At 52.9% G+C, this 19889-nt stretch overlaps 1 protein-coding gene across 2 annotated transcripts in view; it reads left to right on the top strand.

The window, feature by feature from the left end:
* Positions 1-19889, top strand: part of TFAP4 (transcription factor AP-4) — a 32773-nt gene that overhangs the window by 271 nt on the left and 12613 nt on the right. Inside the window, exon 2 of one of the 2 annotated variants that reach the window (XM_064592465.1) lies at positions 5914-6112. The exons of the other annotated variant lie outside the window; for it this stretch is intronic. Within the exon in view, the coding sequence (XP_064448535.1) occupies positions 5914-6112 (199 nt within the window). The remainder of the gene's footprint in view (positions 1-5913; positions 6113-19889) is intronic. 2 annotated transcript variants of the gene reach the window in all.

Genomic DNA, 19889 nt, shown 5'->3' with positions numbered 1-19889 from the left:
CGTCCCGCCGCCAGTCGCGGCCGGCACCCTTCCACCCGCGCGCGCTGCTCCTCCAGCCCCCGGTCGGGCTGGCTGCCCCCAGGACAGGGTCGGCCCGAGGCCAGGCTCCTGGATAGGACTCCTTCATACCCTCGAGCGCTCGCACGCGGCGGGGGAGGGGGGCGGTGCCGCAAGAGCCCTGCCCTCAGAGGGCTTAAAGTTCCAGGGCAAGAGAGGCCCACGGGGTGAATCAGTAGACCGCCCAGGGTGTCAGAGAGTGTGAAGATGAGGACAGAAGCAGGGGAAGAGCGTCAACTAGGCGGCTAGGGAGGGTCCCTGAGGAGAAGCCAGGGAACAAGCCTGTGCCAGGGGTTTGACAAGCCCCAGGGCCCTGAAACAGGGTTGGCGGGGGTGGGGGGGGGGGCTGGAGTGGAGAGAGAGGAGAATGAAAAGGATGGAATAATAATAATGGGTCAGGTGTTGAGCAGGTACGAAAGTGCTAGGTGCTCTATGCATATAATTTCCATCCATCCTCTGGACTACCCAGACCTGGACAGTACCATTGTCTGAAAGGTTAAATAACTTGCCCAAGGCCACACAGCATTGGAGCCCAAGGAGATTGATGTCATTGCCTGAAACACACCCAGGAGACCCAGCGTGGGGTGACCTTGCCCAAGATGGGTCCTCTACCCTGGGCCTCAGTTTCCTCCCACAGTACTAAAGGGAAAGTGTGTGTGGGGGGGGGGGTGACTGACCTGAAATGAAGGATGGGCAGGCAGGGCCGTTTTTGCCAATAATCGGCCCAAAATCCAGCGTAATGCATACCCAGCAATTGGGGCCCTGAAACCCAGCCTGAATTCAGTGCACAAAACAAGGGTGTAGCAGGAGCCTCTGAGGATGTCTGTTCTCCCAGGAGTCTCTTATTGTCTGGGAAGCACTTGTCACCCCTCCAGGCTCTGGAGCAGGTACAAGTGGCTTCAGGGAGGGAGGGAGGGCGGGCGGAAGGCCCAGAGCCTGCTGCTCCTGGGAGTGGGGGGAGGGGGGAGCCCAGAATGGCTAAGTGCTCCCAAGCAGTAACAAAGGCGGTGCCAGGCAGGCAGGCTGTGTGCACCCGCCAGCGACTGCAGGACTAGCAGAATCACTCAACATCCCTGTGAGCCTGGAGCAATGACATGGAGCAATAACACATGAAATCCACCCAGGTCTGCCCCGGCAAGCGGGTTCTCTGACCGCTGCCCAGACGGGTTGGAAAGGGGCTCGGGTTGCCACTCGGGGTTCTGCTGGCTGTGCTGACTGCTTCTCTGCTGTGGGAACCGGGGAGATGTTTGTGAAGACTGTGCCTCTGGTCCCAAGAAGGCCTGTGGGCTTCTCAGGGGGGCAGGCGTGGTGAATCTTAATGCACTCTGCCCCTTCTGCCTGACACAACTCCCAGTCTTGGCCTTTGGGCTGTGGCAGGAAATGGAGCTCTGAGGTTAGGAGTGGGACCCAGCCCTCTGTGTTCGAGCCTCAGGTCAGCAGTCAGTCGGAGGTCCTGATGGTACGGGACTACAGGGGCACTTACTGTCAGGTGCATTTCATAGATGAGAAAGAGGCTCAGAGAGGTTAAGTAATTTGCTTGAGAGTGCCCAGCTGTAAAGTCGCAGGAGATGGGATCCAGGTGCAAACGGTTCTGGCTCACAAGCCCTGTGCCTCAGGGAGCTGATTCACCCCAGCAGAGGGGTTATACTTTTATTTGGCTTGGAGACACCCCCCCACACACACACATATTCTGTGGGGATGATGACCAAAGAGGACAGAGACACTTTCTGCTGTTTCTGCTATTCTTTCTTCTCTGTTACACAGTCCTTGGGCCTTGTCCCCAGGCCTTTGGGTCTAGGCCAAATCAGTCAGTTCTTCCTCAGGGCAGGACTGCTGTAGGTGTGCCCAGGACCCTGCAGGATCTGGGGCTTTGGTCTTGGAGCTGGGCCCATAGGGTGAATGAGTTCACCTGAGTACCTGGGGCCCATCTGCACGTCCTGGCCTTGAACTAAGGGGGCAGCTGGAGCTGTGGCCACTGGCCAGGTGGACTGTGAGTGTGGGGGTGCCCAGGTAGAGGGAGACAGGTCGTGAGACTTATGTGGATAGCATGCCAGAAGGAGATGAGAGTTGGTCCCCTCAAGTAACCCTGTTGGCCAGGGCTGGTGAACAGTCACTCTCTGTGCATTGTTTCATATTGAGTTGGTCCCTCCCTCCCGGCAGACTCCTTGCCTCTCTGACAATATTCTGAGTCTTAGAGCCCCAGCGGGCTCTCACACTGGACGTGCTGACCCAGCAAGTCTGGGGCAGAGCCCAGGGGTCTGCATGTTTAACAGGTGGTCCTCTAACTCAACCTGGATGCATGTGGTCCTCTAACTCGACCTGGAAAACCACTGTCCTGGACCTCCCAGCCAGGCAGCCAGGAGAAACCCCTTCTGGAGCTTTCTAGCAGCCCAGAGCCTGGTGTGTGTAATTGTTTTCCATGACTGAATTTAAATGCATTCCAGTCTCCTTTGGAGCGCTGTCATCAGCTGAGCTTCTCCCCTGTTTAAAATAAATGATGGAGTCTCCAGTGATAGCCCTGTCTCCAGCCCTCCCCTGCCAAATTTCCCAGAAGAGCAGTCCGCCCTACATCACCCACTTACTTCTGAGCTCCTTGTTCTGTCCTGAGCTGCCCCCCAAGCAGCTCTTTGCACCGAGACCTGCTTTTCCAACAGCCGGTGGTCCTGCTCACCTCCTAAGCCGTCTACGGTCTATACCATCTTCCTGTCTGCCTGTGACCCCAGAAAACAGGTGTTCCTTAAGTTTCCATCCTTAGACCATCCGTTTCCTCAGATGAAGAAGCAAAAGTGAGGGGGACGCCCATCTCTATTCGGGAGAATCCCCAGTATTTCTACTCAGCCTCCGGGCTGTGCCAGGCTGATTTTTCTAGGCCCAACTTGATGTCACCCCTAGGCTAATCCATTGGAGCTCTTTCAAATAGACTCTGACTTGAGGGGAATCCGTTCACACCTGTCACCCTAAGGTGGTCCAGCTGGTGTGGGTTCTGCATGGCTCCTTCCCAAAGCTGCACACCCTGACAGAGGAACAGAGCGCCTGCCATTTTTAAGGGAGTCATGTCAGGAGCCAAGCTTCCCTGGGAACTTCTGACTTCTTTATGCTCTCCTTGATAAAATGGTTAGTACCCTCCCGTTTTCATGACCACTGACCCGAGTTATCAGTTGGTGTTGGCTCTGGAGCCCCGGGCATGCAGCCTCAGGATCTCTGTACCTCTCTCCTGCATGTTTAACTATTTAAAAAAAAAAAACTTTTTTTTTTAAGGAGGCTCCACGCCCAGTGTTGTCCTTGAATTCACCACCCTGAGATCAAGAGTTGCGTGCTCTGTTGACTGAGCCAGCCACGCGCCCCTCTCCTGCATGTTTAACGTCTGCTTTGGCAGCGTCTCTCATGCCTGTCCTGCATTAAGGGTCTCTGGACTCCCCAGTAGCCTGCCTCCTTTGCTGAGAGCCCAACACTGTACCCAGGAGCCTCCACTGAATGGGCAAGCCCCCTCTGGGCCTGTTCATCTGTCACCTGCTCAGGGATGGCCCAGTATTCTTATTAGGGGCCGGGCAGCATTGGGTCAGTGCCCCTGACCAGAGTTGGGTTCTTAGTTCAGATCCTGGTTTTGCCCTAACCACCCTTATGACCCGACAGATTCCTTGAGCCTAAAGCTGGTAATAATCATCCTGTCTCATAAGGCTCTTGTAAGAGTCCTTGGCACATAATATTGCCTGATCTATATTATCACATTTAATCCTCAAAACCAGGTATATGGTCAGGTATATGGTCACTGTTAGGTCCATTTTGTAGTAAGGAAAGGAAGGCCCAGGGAAGCCCAGTGATTCACCCGAGGGCACACAGCTATAAAAGAGCAGAAGTGGGTTTCTGGTGCGAACCGTTTCATTTTCAAGCTGGATCTTCTAACCACTAATCCCTCACCTCAGTTCTCGTTCTTCATCTTCTGTCCATTCATTCATTCATTCACTCAGCACGTATTTATGGCATACCTACTACTTACAGATTTGGCAGTGAATGAACAGGTGAAGCTCTGCCTTCACAGAGCTTACATTTTAGTGGGGGCACAGTTAGAAAGAGATGTATAGGAACTCCTGTGGGAACTTCCCTGAGGCCCCTTTTCTTCCCTGTTTACCCTGGGGGCACAAACCAGGACCCCCCCATCCCACCTCCCCGCTTTTCCTTGTACCTGAAGGCCCTGAGTGGTAGACATTGGCTAAATTGGACTGGATATAGGTTTGACCCTTGTGAAAGAGGAAGTGGGTCACAGCAGGACCTGATACAGGGTTTGAAGGGACTGGGGTCCTTGGGGGTGGGCACCACGAGCCACAGGGCAGACTTGATTCGGGAACTGCAAGTCAAACCCACGGTGAGATACCACTTTCCACCCACCAGGATGGCTATAACCAAACAAAAAGAAGGACAATAATAAGTATTGGGGCGGTGGGGCACCTGGGTGACTCAGTCGTTAAGCGTCTGCCTTTGGCTCAGGTCATGATCCCAGGGTCTTGGGATTGAGCCCCGCATCGGGAGAAGCCTGCTTCTCCCTCTCCCACTCCCCCTGCTTGTGTTCCCTCTCTCGCTGTGTCTCTCTCTGTCAAATAAATAAATAAAATCTTTTAAAAAAAGAAAATAAGTATTGGGGAGGACAGGGAGGAATTGGAGCCCTCGCCCAGTGCTGGTGGCGATGTCAGATGGTGCAGCCACTTTGAAATGGTCTGGCAGCACCTCAACATAGAGATACCATTTGACCCAGCAATTCCACTCCTAAGTATCTACCCAAGAGAAATGAAAACAGGTCCACGCAAAAACTTGTACAGGGATGCTCACAGCCTCATTACAATAGCCAAAAGGGGGAAGCAACCCAGACATCCATCAGCGGATGAGGAGGTAAATAAAACGTGGTCCATCCATGTTACCAGTTCCCACACAGATGAACCTTGAAAACGTGCTGAGTGCAAGAAGCCAGACACGAAAGGCCACATACTGTATGATGCCACTGATTCGAAACACCCAGAATAGGCAAATCCATAGAGGCAGAAAGCACCCAAGTAGCTGCCAGGGACTGGGGGTGGGGGGCTGAGGGGGCTGGTGATGAACAGTAAATGCTAATGGGTGCTGGGTGTCTTTTTGGGGTGTTGAAAATGTTCTAAATTGATTGGACGCAACATGGTGAAGATACGGGAAAGTGCTGAATTGTGTGCTTTGAAATGGTGACTTGCTGCGTGGTTGGGGTTCTCTGGGCACTGCCCCGGCTCTAGGGAAATGATGGTGGAGACGTGCTCTGTAGAGGAGATTTCAGGCTCAGCTTAGGAGTCCTCCCTGAGAGAGGCCCCCACCCCAATACCCGTCCCGCTCTGTCACTGGTCCCGCTCTGTCACTGGTCGACTGTCTCAGCCCTTTCTTTCCTTTATGGCTCTTCCCACCCTCGGGATTGTTTTTTTGTCCTCAGACCCAATTTTGTTGACTCTCGCTGGGCTGAGTTCCATGACGGCAGGGGCTCGTTCGCATCTTGTTTGTGGTCCCATAGTAGGTGCTCAGATACCTGCTGAACAGATGAACCGGGATATGCTGCTAACAGTGGAGGGGTGAGGTCTGGGCTGGGGTCCGTGCTCGCTGCGGTGGGGTAGAGAGAGTCAGCACAGCAGATCAGGGTGTCTCCCAGCCCCAGTGGCTTTCTTTTTCTCTCTGTTGTAGTTCCAGGAGAATGTCTCTGGAAAGGAAGCCCAACGCCCGGTCTGGCTGGGAAGAGGCAAAAAAGGGGAGGGGAGCGGGAGTGGGGGCCGGGCGGGCCTGGGGAGGAAGTCTGCAGCCCCAGGCTGCTGAGGCTGTGGCGTCTGTGTTTGCACCTTTGGAATGCAGCTGATTCACTCCGGGGAGCCCTCTGCAGCCACTGCTGCCGCCTTGGATCTGACATCTGGAGGCTGAATTCCAGGAGGAGAGAGACGGATTCCTGCAAGCAGATGCCAACTTTGAAGGTCAGACTGAGCGATGGAGCTGCTTTAGCAGGAGGCCCAGAGCAGGAGGTCCAACACTGCCCCACCCCAGGATTCTGGGAGAGGTGAGACGCAGCCCTGAAAGGAGCAGATCCTCTATGGGAACAGCCAGGGGCAGGGAAGCAGAGCTTTGCAGTCAGACCTGGGTTCAAAGACCACTTACTCAACAGTTTCTGTAACTCATGGGCCAAGGGCCTAGCTGGTTCCGTGCTCAGCAATGGCACCGGGACACTGGCTTCCCTCTCCTGGCCCAGTGTCTGCTGTGTTGCTCTACTTTCCCCATCAGTGCTTCCAGAAGCCTGAGAACTCCCAGCTTGCCTCCCCCTGGGGCTCCAGCAAGCCCCTTGGCTTCTCAGATCCCAGCTCATCTCAGATGCTGATTGGACAAGCCTGGCTCAGGAGCTTGCCCCAGTACAGGGCCAACACCCCTAGAACCACATGGAGAAAGTGGGAGTGAGGAGTCCCCCAAAGGAGCCAATGCCTGGTCGTGGGCAGAAACGGCACACACCCCCACTCTGCTCAGCTGCCTCCACAGGACCGGCTTCTGGGGCACTATGCTCAGCTTTATGGCTTTTACCTACTGGGTGTCCCACTGGCTAAGTTCCTTAAGCTCTCAGAAGCTCATTTTCTTCATCTTTGAAATCTCAGAGGATTCTTTTAAGGATTGAAGGAGACAGTGCCTGCAAATCCCTTGGCACTTTCCTGGCCCAGAGGAGACAAGATGCTAACTAGTTCTCTTTCTCTTCCCTATATGTAGGTTCTAGGTGATTCTCTCTGATCTGTGTGGTCTGAAAGGGCCGTGCATTTGTGCGTGCGTGCATGTGTGTGCGTGTGCATGTGTGTGCACATCGTGCATGTGCACGTGTGCGTGTGTGCATCGTGTGTGTGCTCACAGCAGGCCTGGCCCCATTCCCTTCTCCAAGGTATTTGTACTATTTGGCTTCTCTTGGACAGGGTTGCGGACTACACAGGACAGAGGGGGAAGGCAGGAGAGACAGGAGATGGGTGGAAGGAGAAGCTCGTGGGCCTCACTGGTGGGTCTGCAGGCTCAGGCCTGCCTCTGGAGTCCCTCGGTGGGCCCTCAGCTCCACTTGGGGCTGGAGGAAGGGCCCAGGCTCTGAGGAGTAGCTGCCTCTTTCCCTCCAGTGCCACATTATCAGTGTGTCTGGTCATTCGACAGTGGGTATGGGGAAGCCCTGCCCTGGACCAGACTTGCTGATCTCATATATTCTCTCTCACCTGGAACCTGGAATTCTGGAGCCTCTGAGAGGGCACAGGGCAGGCCTACTGCAAGCTTTTTGTACCGATTTGTGAACCGAAGCAAAGCACCTCCCATAACCTGCTTGGGGCACGCAGAGTGCTAGGATGGCAGTGCCACCCCTTGGGCTCAGCACCCTCCACCCCTACCAGCCCTGCTCAGTGGCACACGTCTGAGCCTCCATAGGTCCACGTGTGCCCTCGTCCCCACTAAACCACTCAAGTCCTCCAACTCTGGCCCATTCGCTGCACCTTAGAGAAGCCTTTCCTTCCAGTCTCCTGCCCCTGGATTATTCTCCCCACGGCCTTGTGTTCAGTAGTTCTGTGCAGAGCTGACATGGTAGTCGGGGGTTCCTGCTGTAGGTCACTCATGTGTATCCTATGTGCCATTAGCCAGACTCTGTCACTTGTCCCAGGCTTCCAGGACCACTCTGCCCGGTTCTCTTCTGGATGTCGAGCATTTAAAAATATGTTCATCTCTTTCATCGGGTGACAGACTCTCTGAAATTGAAGGACACAGTAATGAGAGCTGCATTTTCTGAGCTCTTTCCAAGTGCTTTTTAAAAATTGAGATATAGGGGTACCTGGGTGGCTCAGTGGGTTAAGTGTCCCACTCTTGATCTCAGCTCGGGTCTCAATCTCAGGGTTGTGAGTTTAGGCCCTGCATTGGCCTCCACGCTGGGTGTGGAGCCTACTTAAATAAATAAAATAAATAAAAATTGAGATATAATTCACATGCCATAAAATTCACCCTTTTAAAGCGTACAACCCAATGGGTTTTAGTACTTTCACAGAGTGGTGCATCCATCGCCACCTTCTAATTCCAGAAGGAACCCCCTGCAGGTTCACCAGTTGCAACAAATGCACGGCTCACGTGGAGGGTGCTGAGAGTCGGGGAGGCTGTGCGTGTGTGGGGGCGGCCGGTGTGTGGCTCTGTACCTTCTGCTCAATATGGCTATGAACTTAACAACTGCTCTAAAAAAATGGAATTGATTAAAAACAAAAACAAAAAGCCAAAAAGAAACCCTGAGTCCATAGCAGTCCCTACCCATTCCTCCCTCCCCCAGCCCCTGGCAACCATCAACCTGCTTTCTGTCTCTATGGATTTGCCTGTTCTGGATGTTTCATATCAATGGAATCACACACATCGTGGCCTTCTGTGTCTGGCTTCTCTCACTGAGCATCGTGTCTTCGAGGTTCCTCTGTGCTATGGCAGGTATCGATGCTTCATTCCTTTCTCTGGCTGAATAATATTCCATTGTTTCTTTGGCTAGATCAGAATTTATCTGTTCATCCATCCATGGACATTTGGGTTGTTTCTACCTTTTGTGAATAATGCTGCTATGAACGTGCATGTGCAAGTTTTTGTAAAGAAGAAGGTTTTCAGGGGTGCCTGGGTGGCTCAGTCGATTAAGTGTCTGCCTTTTGGTTTCAGTTCAGGTTGTGATCTCAGGGTTGTGAGATTGAGCTGTGCATCGGGCTCCATGCTCAGTGCGGTGTCTGCTTGGGATTCTCTCTCCCTGTGCCCCTCCCCTAGCTCATGCTTGCTCTCTCTAAATAAATAAATAAAATCTTAAAAGAAAAAAAGGTTTTCAATCTAAGTGCTTTTTGACAAACACCTCATGTGATCCTCACAGAAACCCTGAATGTTGGTGCTGGTATGCTCCAACTTGGGCTGATCAGGAAACCGAGGCTCAGAGAGAGGAGTCAAGGTCATGCTGCTGGAAGCCCTGGGATTCTCCGGCTCCTGGTCACCAGGCAGGCTCCCATGATGCCAACTGAGGTGTTTCCATTCCGGTTTAGCAGAACCTTGCTGAGTACTGCCCCACAGTAAATGCTGCTGACTCTCCAGACAAGGGCCACGCAAACCTCAAGCCCCAGAGGTGCTCTGTAATGTGTCCAGCAGCTGTACACCTGCTCTGGGGACGCACCTGGGGCTTATGGGATGTCCCTCCTGCCACAGATTCATCCACACATCTGGGACCAGGCATTTCCCCTGCCTCCTCTGGGTGCTGATGTCAGCCTATATTACCTATATTACCTATATTACCTATTGCTTTTCTGGGAGTCCCGGGGCTGCCCTTCTTGGATTCAACACGTAGACCCACGTTCACCTGCTGGTGAACTTCGCTTTTTCCACCTTCCCACATGGCATGTGGCTGAGTGTGCCTGTCAGACAAGCCCAGGGTCAAGTCTGCTCTGGGGCTCTGGCTGTGTGGCTTCAAGCAAGTTTCTTAACTTCTCTGAGCCTCTGCTCATTGGCAGTGGTGGTCATAACACTACTTCCCGTGAATCCAGTGATACGGGGGATGAGGACTGACCAAGAGAAGGGAGATGAAGTACTCAGTACCCAGCACCTCACACACACTTGGGAAGTGACCCGCCTCTGGTTGGACCTCACTGCAGGGGCAGGCAGGCAGCCAGCCCAGGGATAGGGCAGGGAGCTTTGTGTGTCTCCTTGCCCTGGAGCCGTGGGAGGCTTCTGTGACTCAGTTCTGTTCAAGGAGGGGGATGTCAAGGCCAGGCCTCTGAGGTCGGGACCCCAAGGAACCTTCCCATTCTCCTGGGTCTGCCCTCTGCCCAGCTCCCCACCTGGCGCTCTGGCAAAGCTGGGCGGGGCCCAGTGCATTCTCTGCTGGTTGCCTGGGTACGGCCCTCGGCCCCTTCCCCAGATCTGCAGCACAGACCTGCTGCCCCCTGGCCCACGGGCCTGGATACTGGCCGTGACTGTGGACCACCCTGCGTGGTGCCGCAGCCCCCGGCACGAGGCGGGAAGGGCCACCATCCTGAGGGGATGTGGTCTGGCTGCAGGAGTGGAGCCTCAGGGTCCTGCCAGGGAAACCCTCTTCTCACTGCTGCGGAGACTCAGCCTTTCCCAGCCCTGCCCCTCTCCTCCTGCTTCTCACGTTGCAGCTTCTGAGTTACTGGCACCACCCCGTGCTGCTGCTGAGGCCACTGCACCAGACAGAAGTTAACCCCTCGTGTGCTGGTGCTGGCAGCAGCGTGGCCGGAAATGAACAGCAGGGGCTCAAGGTCCGGAGCTGCTGAGGGAGGAGAAAGCCCACCTGAAACCAGCCCCTTTGCTTCAGCCTGGATCCCCTCTGGGGTGCTTCTCTCTTCTTCCTCCCTGTCTGCTCAAACTCGAATCCACAGCCTTTCCTGACCCCCAGGAGTTGTTTCTTCCTTTGGCTGTCTGGGCAGTGACCACAGAATGTGTGGGTTCTATCTCACTGCGTACTTGACCTTGTCATTTCACGCAGACCATGTTTTTTTTCCTCTCCGCGCCCCGACCCAGGCCGGCTCCTCTCTTGCACCTGGCCTCATCTGGTAGCAGGTGAGCTCTGGAGTCCTGAGGCCAGCATGGGAGCCACTCCGGGGGCAGGAGCACAGGCGGCTGGGAGGGGCCTGAAGGGAGCCAGGCGCTGACTGGCGGGCATGATCTTGGGCAAGTCCCTAGGGCATCCCAGGACTTGAGGTGCCGTAATGAGGACCAAACAGAACGGCGGTAAAGCCGCCAGAGCAGCAGCTCGCCTGTGGGGGCGCAGGCCACGGAGGCACACAGACATCTGGGTACTCTGGGGCTCCGAGCCCACCCCTCCCTAGGCAGATCCACTCCCGCAGCCTCCTCCATCAGAGCAGGCCTCTGTCCCTTCCCCGACTTGGCCACTCCTGGCCCAGCCTTTTCTATCCTCAAATGGGACTTGAGGTCCTGCCTTCCCTCCCCCATCTCTGGCCACTCCTTCAGAGGAGAGCCCACATCGCAGACAAACACTGGACACCCTCCCCAAGCTCAACAGTATCCCTAGTTGTCCTCTTCCAGTGGCCCTATGTTTTGTACCTTCCCCCTGAACCCCAAATACTCCCTCCTGGATTTTTGTGTGCCTCTCCTCAAACTTTGCCCTCTCTGTCCACACCCCCTTGGTTTCTGGGCTGACTTGCTCTCTCTCTTTTTTTTTGGATTTACTTATTTGAGAGAGAGAGAGAGTACAGGTCGGGGGGAGGGCGGGTGGTGGCAGAGGGAGAGGGACAGAGAGAATCCCAAGCAGACTCCCCACCAAGTGCAGAGCCCAGCCCAACAGGGCTTGACGTAGGCTCAATGCGAAGCTCGATCCCGCAACCCAAGCTTGATCCCACAACCCGAGATCAGGACCTGAGCTGAAACCAAGAGTCAGACACAACTGACTGAGCCACCCAGGTACCCCCTGACTTGCTCTCATTTTAATGTTGACCAGATGCCCCGAGAATCTGTCCCCACTTCCCCCGGAACTCCCTGGTGGGAAGGGCCTGGGCTGGGTGTCAGGTCCCACATTTCCCTGGGGGAAAAGCCCCTAGCAGAAGGACGTGAAGGTTTCCCATGGAGTGTGATGGAAGGAGCTGGGTGCTGACCAGGTCCAGGACAGGGCACAATGGTGGAGGGTGAGCCGGGGTGAGGGCAGGAGCCCGCCCCAGGGGGCTGAAGTGTCAGGCCTGGAGACACCGGGAACAGGGCCCGGAGATGGCGACAGGGGTGCATACCAGAGGTGGACTTCCGCCCCCCCCCCCCCCCTTTCAAGGGCTTGCTTATGAGCAAAGTGAATCAGATTAAGCTGGAAGAAGGAAGCAGGCATCAGGAGTCCAGGGCCTTAGGGCACCTAAACAAGCCAGACACCCCCCAGATCTGCAGAGCCTTGGGGGTTTGAGGAGGCAGCTGGTCAGACCGCCCCCCCCCCCCGGCCCCGTACCTACCTTGGGTTCCCCAAATGTGTTCACGCCAGCCTTGCACACAAAGCATTGTGTGTGCCAGGCGCCCCCTAGTGGTTGGGGGACCCTAGCCTCGTTGGTCCAGAGATCTCTGTGTCTAGACTAGTAAAGGGGACCTGGGCACTGGGGATATTGGCCTTTGCTCCAAACCCCAGGAGGGCCGTCTGACTCTTATTCTGCCTTCCTGGGAGCAGTCAGGATCCTCTCCCTGGCAGGAGCATTTTGCGTCTAGGGGGCCTCATCCCAGTTCCAACAGCTGGTACTCCCTCTCCGCCCTGCAACCAGCAGGCGGGCGTCCTCATACACACCAGAGCATGCTGGGGCTCAAAAGACCATCTGGTACATCCCCCAGGTCCTGGCATATTTGTGTGGAGGAAGAAGCCTTAAATTAGGGTTGGGGCCCTAGATTCCTGTTTAGGCTCCCTATCCAGTTCTCTGTATGTCCTTAGGAAAATCCCTTAACTTTCTTGGCACCTCCTGCATGTTCCCCCATCTGTGGCAGCTGGATTCTCATTAGACCCCCAGTGACTTTTGTTCTCTAATCCTCCCCTCCTGTTGAGCGTGGGTGGGACCTGTGCATATGGTGTAATTCCTGTGATTAGCCTACGTGAGATGGCTCAGTTGACCCTGAGGTAGACAGATTAATCAACGAACCTTTTAAAAGCAGGGAGTTTTCTCTGGCTCTGGTAGAAGAGGAAGTTAGAGACTCAAAGCGAGAAAGGGGTCGGTGTGAGGGCCATCCTCTGTTGCTCAGATGAGGGGGCCACAGGGCAAGGACCTGAGAATGGCTTCTAGGAGCTGAGCCCTGTCCCTGGCCAACAGCCAGCAACACAACAGGGACCTCAGTCCTATAGCTGAGAGGAACTGAATTCTGCCCACAACCAGTGAGCTTGGAAGAGGATCAGAGCCCCAGATGAGATCATAGTACCAGCCCACACCTGGATTTCAGCTGGTGACACCCTAAGCTGAGAACGCAGTCATGCCTTACCTGGCCTTCTGACCTCCTGAACTGAGTAATGATAAATGGGTGCTCTTTTTTTTTTTTTAGATTTTTAAAAAATATTTATTTATTGGGGCACTTGGGTGGCTCAGTCGGTTAAGCGTCTGCCTTCCGCTCAGGTCATGATCCCGGGGTCCTGGGATCGAGCCCTGCATGGGGCCCCCTGCTCAGCAGGGAACCTGCTTCTCCCTCTGCCTGATGCTCCCCCTGCTTGTGTTCTCTCTCTGACAAATAAATAAATAAATAATCTTTAAAAAAAATAAGAAAAAGTGTATGATTGGGTGGTTTTTAGTATATTCGCAGAGTTGTGCTATCATTACCACAATCAATTTTAGAATATTTTCATCACCCCAAGAAGAAATCCCCCCTTCCCATTTCCCCCTGACTCCCCCTTATTCCCTGGCAACCTCATCCCTTTTCTGTCTCTATGAATTTGCCTATTCTGTACTATGGTCTTTTGTTTCTGGCTTCTTTCACTCAGTGTGATGTTGTCAAGATTCATCCATGTTATTATATGTATCTGTACCTCATTCCTTTTGTTTGTTAACTTTATTGAGATAGAATTCACATACCATACAACTCACCCATTTAAAGTGTTCAATTCAGTGGTGAGCACAATGTAACATATAGAGTTCTCTGCTTACTACAGTTGTATTCATGAAATTAATGTAACGTTGTGTGTTAACTACATTTCAGTAAAAAAAAATCAGTGTACAGTTCAATGGTTTCTAGTATATTCACACAATTTGTGCAACTATCATCACAGTCAATTTTAGAAAATTTCATCTTCCCAGAAAGAAACCCCATACCCATTAGCAGGCACTCCCCATTCCCTCCTGCTCCCAGCCCCTAGCAACCACTCATTTACTGCCTGTCTCTGTGGATTTGCCTATTCTGGATATTTCACTTAATGGAATCCTACACTCTGTGTCCTTCTGTGACTGCCTTCTCTCACTGAGCATCAGGTTATCAAGGTTCATCCATGTGGTGGCATGTATTGGTACTTAGTTCCTTTAAAAAAAATTTTTTTTTAAGAGAGGGAGAGGGTGGGGTGCCTGGGTGGCTCAGTCAGGTAAGTGTCTGCCTTCAGCTCAGGTCATGATCCCAGGGTCCTGGGATCGAGCCCCACATCAGGCTCCCTGCTCAGTGGGGGGGGGGGTCTGCTTCTCCCTCACCCTCTGCCCCTCCTCCCTTCTTGTGTTCTCTATCAAATAAAATAGAATCTTTAAAAAAGAAAAAGAGAGGGAGAGAGAGGTGGGAGGAAGGGCAGAGGGAGAGGGAGAGAGAGAATCTTAAGCAGGCTCCACTCCCAGTGCAGAGCCCAACACGGGGCTTGGTGCCACAACCTTGAGAGCACGACGTGAACTGAAACCAAGAGTCAGAGGCTTAAATGATTGAGCCACCCAGGGGCCCCAGTACTCTGTTCCTTTTTATGGCTGAGTAATACCTATTGGATGCATAGATCACATTTTTTGGTATTCATTTATCCGTAAAGCCTGTTGATAACTCTCATTCACTCTTCCTACCTGGAATTTGGAGATGGGACTGGAGGAAGGGCAGCAATGGGGAAGAAGGGAGCTGGGTGGGCTCCTATTTGACAATGTAGAGGAAGGAGGGCCCATGTTCTGAGGCCACACTGCAGTCACAGCTCTTTTCCCCAGGTCAAGCTGGCCTCCTCCCCACACCAGCTTTCCAGAGCAGTGTCTGCCCAGGGTCTGCAGCCAGAACTGAGCTGCAGAGGGGCCAGCTGTGTGTCAGTTCCACAGATGATAGTCTGCATTTCTAACACAGATCATCCACCAGGGCAGTTAGCTGCTCTCAGTCTTTACAGAGACCTCCCCCCACGCTGCCCAGGCCCATACATACATACGGTTTAAAGGGCAAGTGGTCTGCAGGCTGATTGTCAAACCACCTGACCCTATGTGCAGGCATCTACCATAAAGCACAGCAAAGTACCTTACAATACACCTGTTCTTTTCACCTGTGGCAGGTTTTAGCAGGAAGGGAGAAAAGCTTGGCCCCTCCTCTGTCCCTCCCCTGCACATCACCACCAAACCCTGTCATTCTTCCTGGGCCAGCTCAGATGCCTCTGGCCACCGCTGCCCATGGCAACCTGGCATGAGTGGTAACAACTATCACTAATGCTCTGATGTGCCAGGTGGATCACAGACTTCTTGCAACAGCCTGTAAGCCAGGTGCTGTATGGCCTCTGTGTTACAGATGAGGAAGCTGAGTCAGGTTAAGGAACTTGTCCGTGGTCACCCTAATACCTGAAACTGGGGTTCAGGTAGAACCTGGATTCTGAACCACACTGTACAGCTTCTGGTCCTTTCTGGAACTCTATTGTCCAAAAAGCTGGGAGTGTGTGTAGACAGAGACAAGGTCCAAGGACTTCGGCTGTGGGGGTGTCCCAGATGCCAAGCAAAAAAAGAACAAGAAGGTCACATACAGTGAAGACAGAAAACAGAGCTCCTTGGAGGTCACCAGTAATGCAAGAATAGTTTTCATGGAGTTGGGGGGTGGGCAGGAGAGGAGGAGATTGAACAAAACACCCACTTAGGGAGTTTTGCTGTAAAGAATAGCAGGGGGAGAGTGGTAGCTAGACAGGGTGGAGGGGTGTGGGTGTTTTGTTTTGTTTTGTTTTTTTAGTGGGAAGAACACAGCTTGTTCTTGGTGATGGAAATGATTCGAGAGAGGGCACACAGTGAGGATGCAGGAGAAACATCTTTTTTTTTTTTTTTTAAAGATTTTATTTATTTATTTGAGACAGAGAGAATGAGAGAGACAGAGAGCACATGAGAGGGGGGAGGGTCAGAGGGAGAAGCAGGCTCCCCGCCAAGCAGGGAGCCTGACGTGGGACTAGATCCCGGGACTCCAGGATCATGACCTGAGCCGAAGGCAGTCGCTTAACCAACTGAGCCACCCAGGCGCCCAAGAGAAACATCTTTGAATGATACTCATGGAGGGGTTGTCCACGCATGGACAGAGCGTGGACGTTCATCTAGAAATGGGCCAGATGGCAGATTACAGGTATAGATAGGGAGGCAGAGGCGGAAAGAGGAGTGTGTGGGATATTTCTTCAAGGCTGATCCCATTTTCTCAGAGAAACAGGACCTGAAGTCATGTAGCTGAGTGAGAAGGTGGGGAGATGATGAAGGTCTTGAGGAGAGAGAAAGTGGGAGGAAAAACAGACCAGGGCAATAGGAGGCTCCACTGTGGGATTTGAAAATAAGATCAGTCAGATAGGTTGTGGGATTTCCATTTCTCTGGGCTGTTCAGCTAGTTGGGAGGGTAGGGGTAAGGCAGGTGGGGTTAGACATGCAAGGGAAGGATTATATTGATGGGTTGTGAATTCTAAGCTGGACAAGGAGGGAAGTGAGACAATAAAGGGGCAAGGCATTGGCAGGATCAATGGGGTCAAATCCAGCCCCCTGGCCATTTTTTTCTTTTATTGTGGTAAAATGTACATAGCATAAAGTTTGCTATTTTCACTACTTTATTTTATTATTTATTTATTTTTTTAAAGATTTTATTTATTTTATTTTTTTGAGAGAGAAACCACATGAGAGGGGGGAGGGTCAGAGGGCGAAGCAGACTCCCTGCCAAGCAGGGAGCCTGATGCAGGACTCGATCCAGGGACTCCAGGATCATGACCCAAGCCGAAGGCAGCCGCCCAACCAACTGAGCCACCCAGGCGCCCTGTTTTCACTATTTTAAAGTGTACAATTCAGGGGGTGCCTGGCTGGCTTGGTAGAGCATGTGACTTTCGATCTTGGGGTCATGAGTTCAAGCCCCACACTGGGTGTCAAACCTACTTAAAATAAAAAATAAAAATAAAATATGTTTAAAGTGTACAATTCAGTGGCATTAATTGCATTCCCAATGTTGTGCAACCATCACTGTTTCCAAAATTTTCCGTCACCCCAAACAGAAACACCATACTCATTAAGCAATAACTCCCCCATTTCCCCCCCACCCTGCCACACACCCCGCCTCAGTAACCTCTGATCTACTTTCTTTCTCAATGAATTTGCCTATTCTAGGTATTTCATGCCAGTGGAATCATACAATATGTGATCTTTTGTATCCTGGCTTATTTTACTTACCATGTTTTCAAGGTTCATCTATATTGTAATATATATTAGCACTTCATTCCTTTTTTTTTTAAGATTTTTATTTATTTGACAGAGAGAGACACAGAGAGAGAGAGAGCACAAGCAGGAGGAGTGGGAGGAGAAGCAAGCTCGCACCAAGGAGGGAGCCCGATGTGGGGCTCAATCCCAGGACCCTGGGATCATGACCTGAGCTGAAGGCAGACGCTTAATGACTGAGCCACCCAGGCGCCCCAACACTTCATTCCTTTTTAGGCTAAGTAATATTCCATCATATGGGTAGACCACATTTTGTTCATCCATTCATCAGCTGAGGGACAGTGGGTGGTTTGCACCTCTTGGCTACTGTAAATAATGCTGCTATGAACACTGGTGTACAATTACCTGTTGGAGTCCCTGTTTTCATTCTTTTGGGTATATACCTAGGAGTGGAACTGCTGGGACATATGACAACCTCTGCCAGGTTTTGTATGGCCCCCGAGCTAAGAATGGTATGGTCCCCCCAAGGTGTTCACATCCCAATCTGTGGAACTTGTAAGTTAGCTTATGTGGCAAAAAGCTTATGTTGAAGATACAACTAAGGCAAGGATCTTGAGATGGAGAAATTATTCTGGATTATCTGGGTGGGCCCAAAGTCATCATAAAAGAGGCAGAGTGTGTGTGGGGGGGCGTCAGAGTCTGAGAAGGAGATATGGTAATAGAAACAGAGGTTGGAGTGAGCCACCAGAGTGGGGTCACCAGCCAAGAAACATGGAAGCTGGAAAGGTAAGGAAAGGAGTCTCCCCTAGAGCTTTCAGAAGGAACGCAGCCCTGCTGACAACAGGATTTTATTTTTTATAAAATTTTTAAAAAAGATTTTATTTATTTATTTGACAGAGAGACAGCGAGAGAGGGAACACAAGCAGGGGGAGTGGGAGAGGGAAAAGCAGGCTTCCCGCGGAGCAGGGAGCCCGATGCGGGGCTCGATCCCAGGACCCTGGATCATGACCTGAGCCGAAGGCAGACGCTTAACCCACTGAGCCATGCAGATGTCCCCAACAGCAGAATTTTAGTCAAATATAACCCTTTTGGACTTCTGACCTCCAGAGAATACATTTGTATTGGTTTAAGCCAGGAACTTCGTGTTAATTTGTTACAGTAGCAATGGGAAACTATTACAAATAACTTGCCCTTTACAGAAGAAGTTTGCTGACCCCCTAATATAGGGCAGGAAGGTGACTGAATCAGGGGTGGAGGCTCTAAGGGATTTTGCAGGGGGCACAGTGGACCGAATTTGGGAATCCTGGGTACGGGGACAGCCTGGAGTTTGAGGGTCTTTTGTCACTTCGGGAAAGAGGGCTAAGTGTTGGGAGGGAGTTGGATGGGGTGGTGGGGGCTGCAGTGGTATTTCAGGCCCTGGGGGAGGGGCGGCTGAACCACCGCAGGGAGTCGTTTTGGCACCTTTGGCAGAAATAAGGAGACCGGGCGCCTGGGTGGCTCAGTTGGTTAAGCGACTGCCTTCGGCTCAGGTCATGATCCTGGAGTCCCGCATCGGGCTCCCTGTTCAGCGAGGAGCCTGCTTCTCCCTCTGACCCTCCCCCCTCTCATGTACTCTCTCATTCTCGCTCTCTCAAATAAATAAATAAATCTTAAAAAAAAAAAAAAGAAATGAGGAGACCAGTCTGAATGACAGGGTGCTCAGGGGGAACCAGGCTCCACCAAGGCAGTTCTGTAAGAGAAGAGCAAGGGAAAGACACACTTCTCCAGGCTCTCATTCATTCATTCCTTCATTCATCCACTCAGGCACTATAGACCTGACTCCATGTATACAGTTATGTGGCCCTGTATCCTATTTGCCCCCCAGAAGTCATCATTTCCTGAGCACATTTCCTGTCCCCACAGTGAGGCTTTCCAGGGACTGGGATCTGTACTTGGGGAAACTGCCCAACAGGTTGGTTTAAGGATCGGAGAACATGCATGCAAAAATCTACAAGGTTGTGGCAATATCTAGTAACAATAATAGTTCCTAAAGTTAACAGTAACTCTTGTTATTAGTAGGAATATTTTAATTAGGAGGCGCGATTTGGGCGGAACCTTGAAGGCGGATGGGATTGGGAAAGGCGGTGGGCAGGAGGGAGGACATTCCAAGGCAGGCGTGGTCTTCCTGAGCCAGGAGCCAACCCTCCAGGAGCCAGGGGAGGGGATATGGGAAGGAGGACGGAAGCTGGCCGCACAGCGTCCCTCCCTCCCCGCCCCGGGCCGTCACCCGTAGTAGAGAGCGCACCCTGGCGGAGGAGCAGGTCCCGCACTGGCTTAGCCATGAATAAGAAGCTTCGGCCCTCTGGCCCTCCGCCTCCTGTTGTCCAGCCTCCCCGCGGAGGGGGAAAGTGGGAGGGAGGGTAATGGGGTACCCGGCAGCAGCCACCAGGCTTTCGAGCCGCGCAGGCAGCCTGCCGCCGGGGCCGCTGCCGTCCTGGCCCGCCTCCACCCTTCACTCCCCACCGGGCCCCCCGTTTCCTAAGGCAGCCCCAGGATCTGAGGCGCCCGGCGCGCCCCCCTTTGCTTCCTCCTCCCCGGCTCCGGGATTCCCAGGCTCCAGAGCCCGGGCTGGGCGGCCAACTGGGCAGGCAGGCAGGCAGGGAGGGAGGGGGCTGGCTGGCTTCCGAAGTCGGCCCCAAGTTACATGTGGGAAGAGGTGGCTGTGACGCAAGTTTCCAGGGGGCCCTGGGCTCGGAGGGAGCGCGCCAGAGCGGC

Source organism: Mirounga angustirostris, unplaced genomic scaffold (genome assembly GCF_029215605.1).
Source record: "Mirounga angustirostris isolate CCGP_5_RB_7025 unplaced genomic scaffold, mMirAng1.0.hap1 SCAF_5, whole genome shotgun sequence".
Taxonomy (NCBI): domain Eukaryota; kingdom Metazoa; phylum Chordata; class Mammalia; order Carnivora; family Phocidae; genus Mirounga; species Mirounga angustirostris.
Note: the sequence above shows the minus strand (reverse complement) of the source record. Positions and strands in the feature narration are given on the sequence as shown.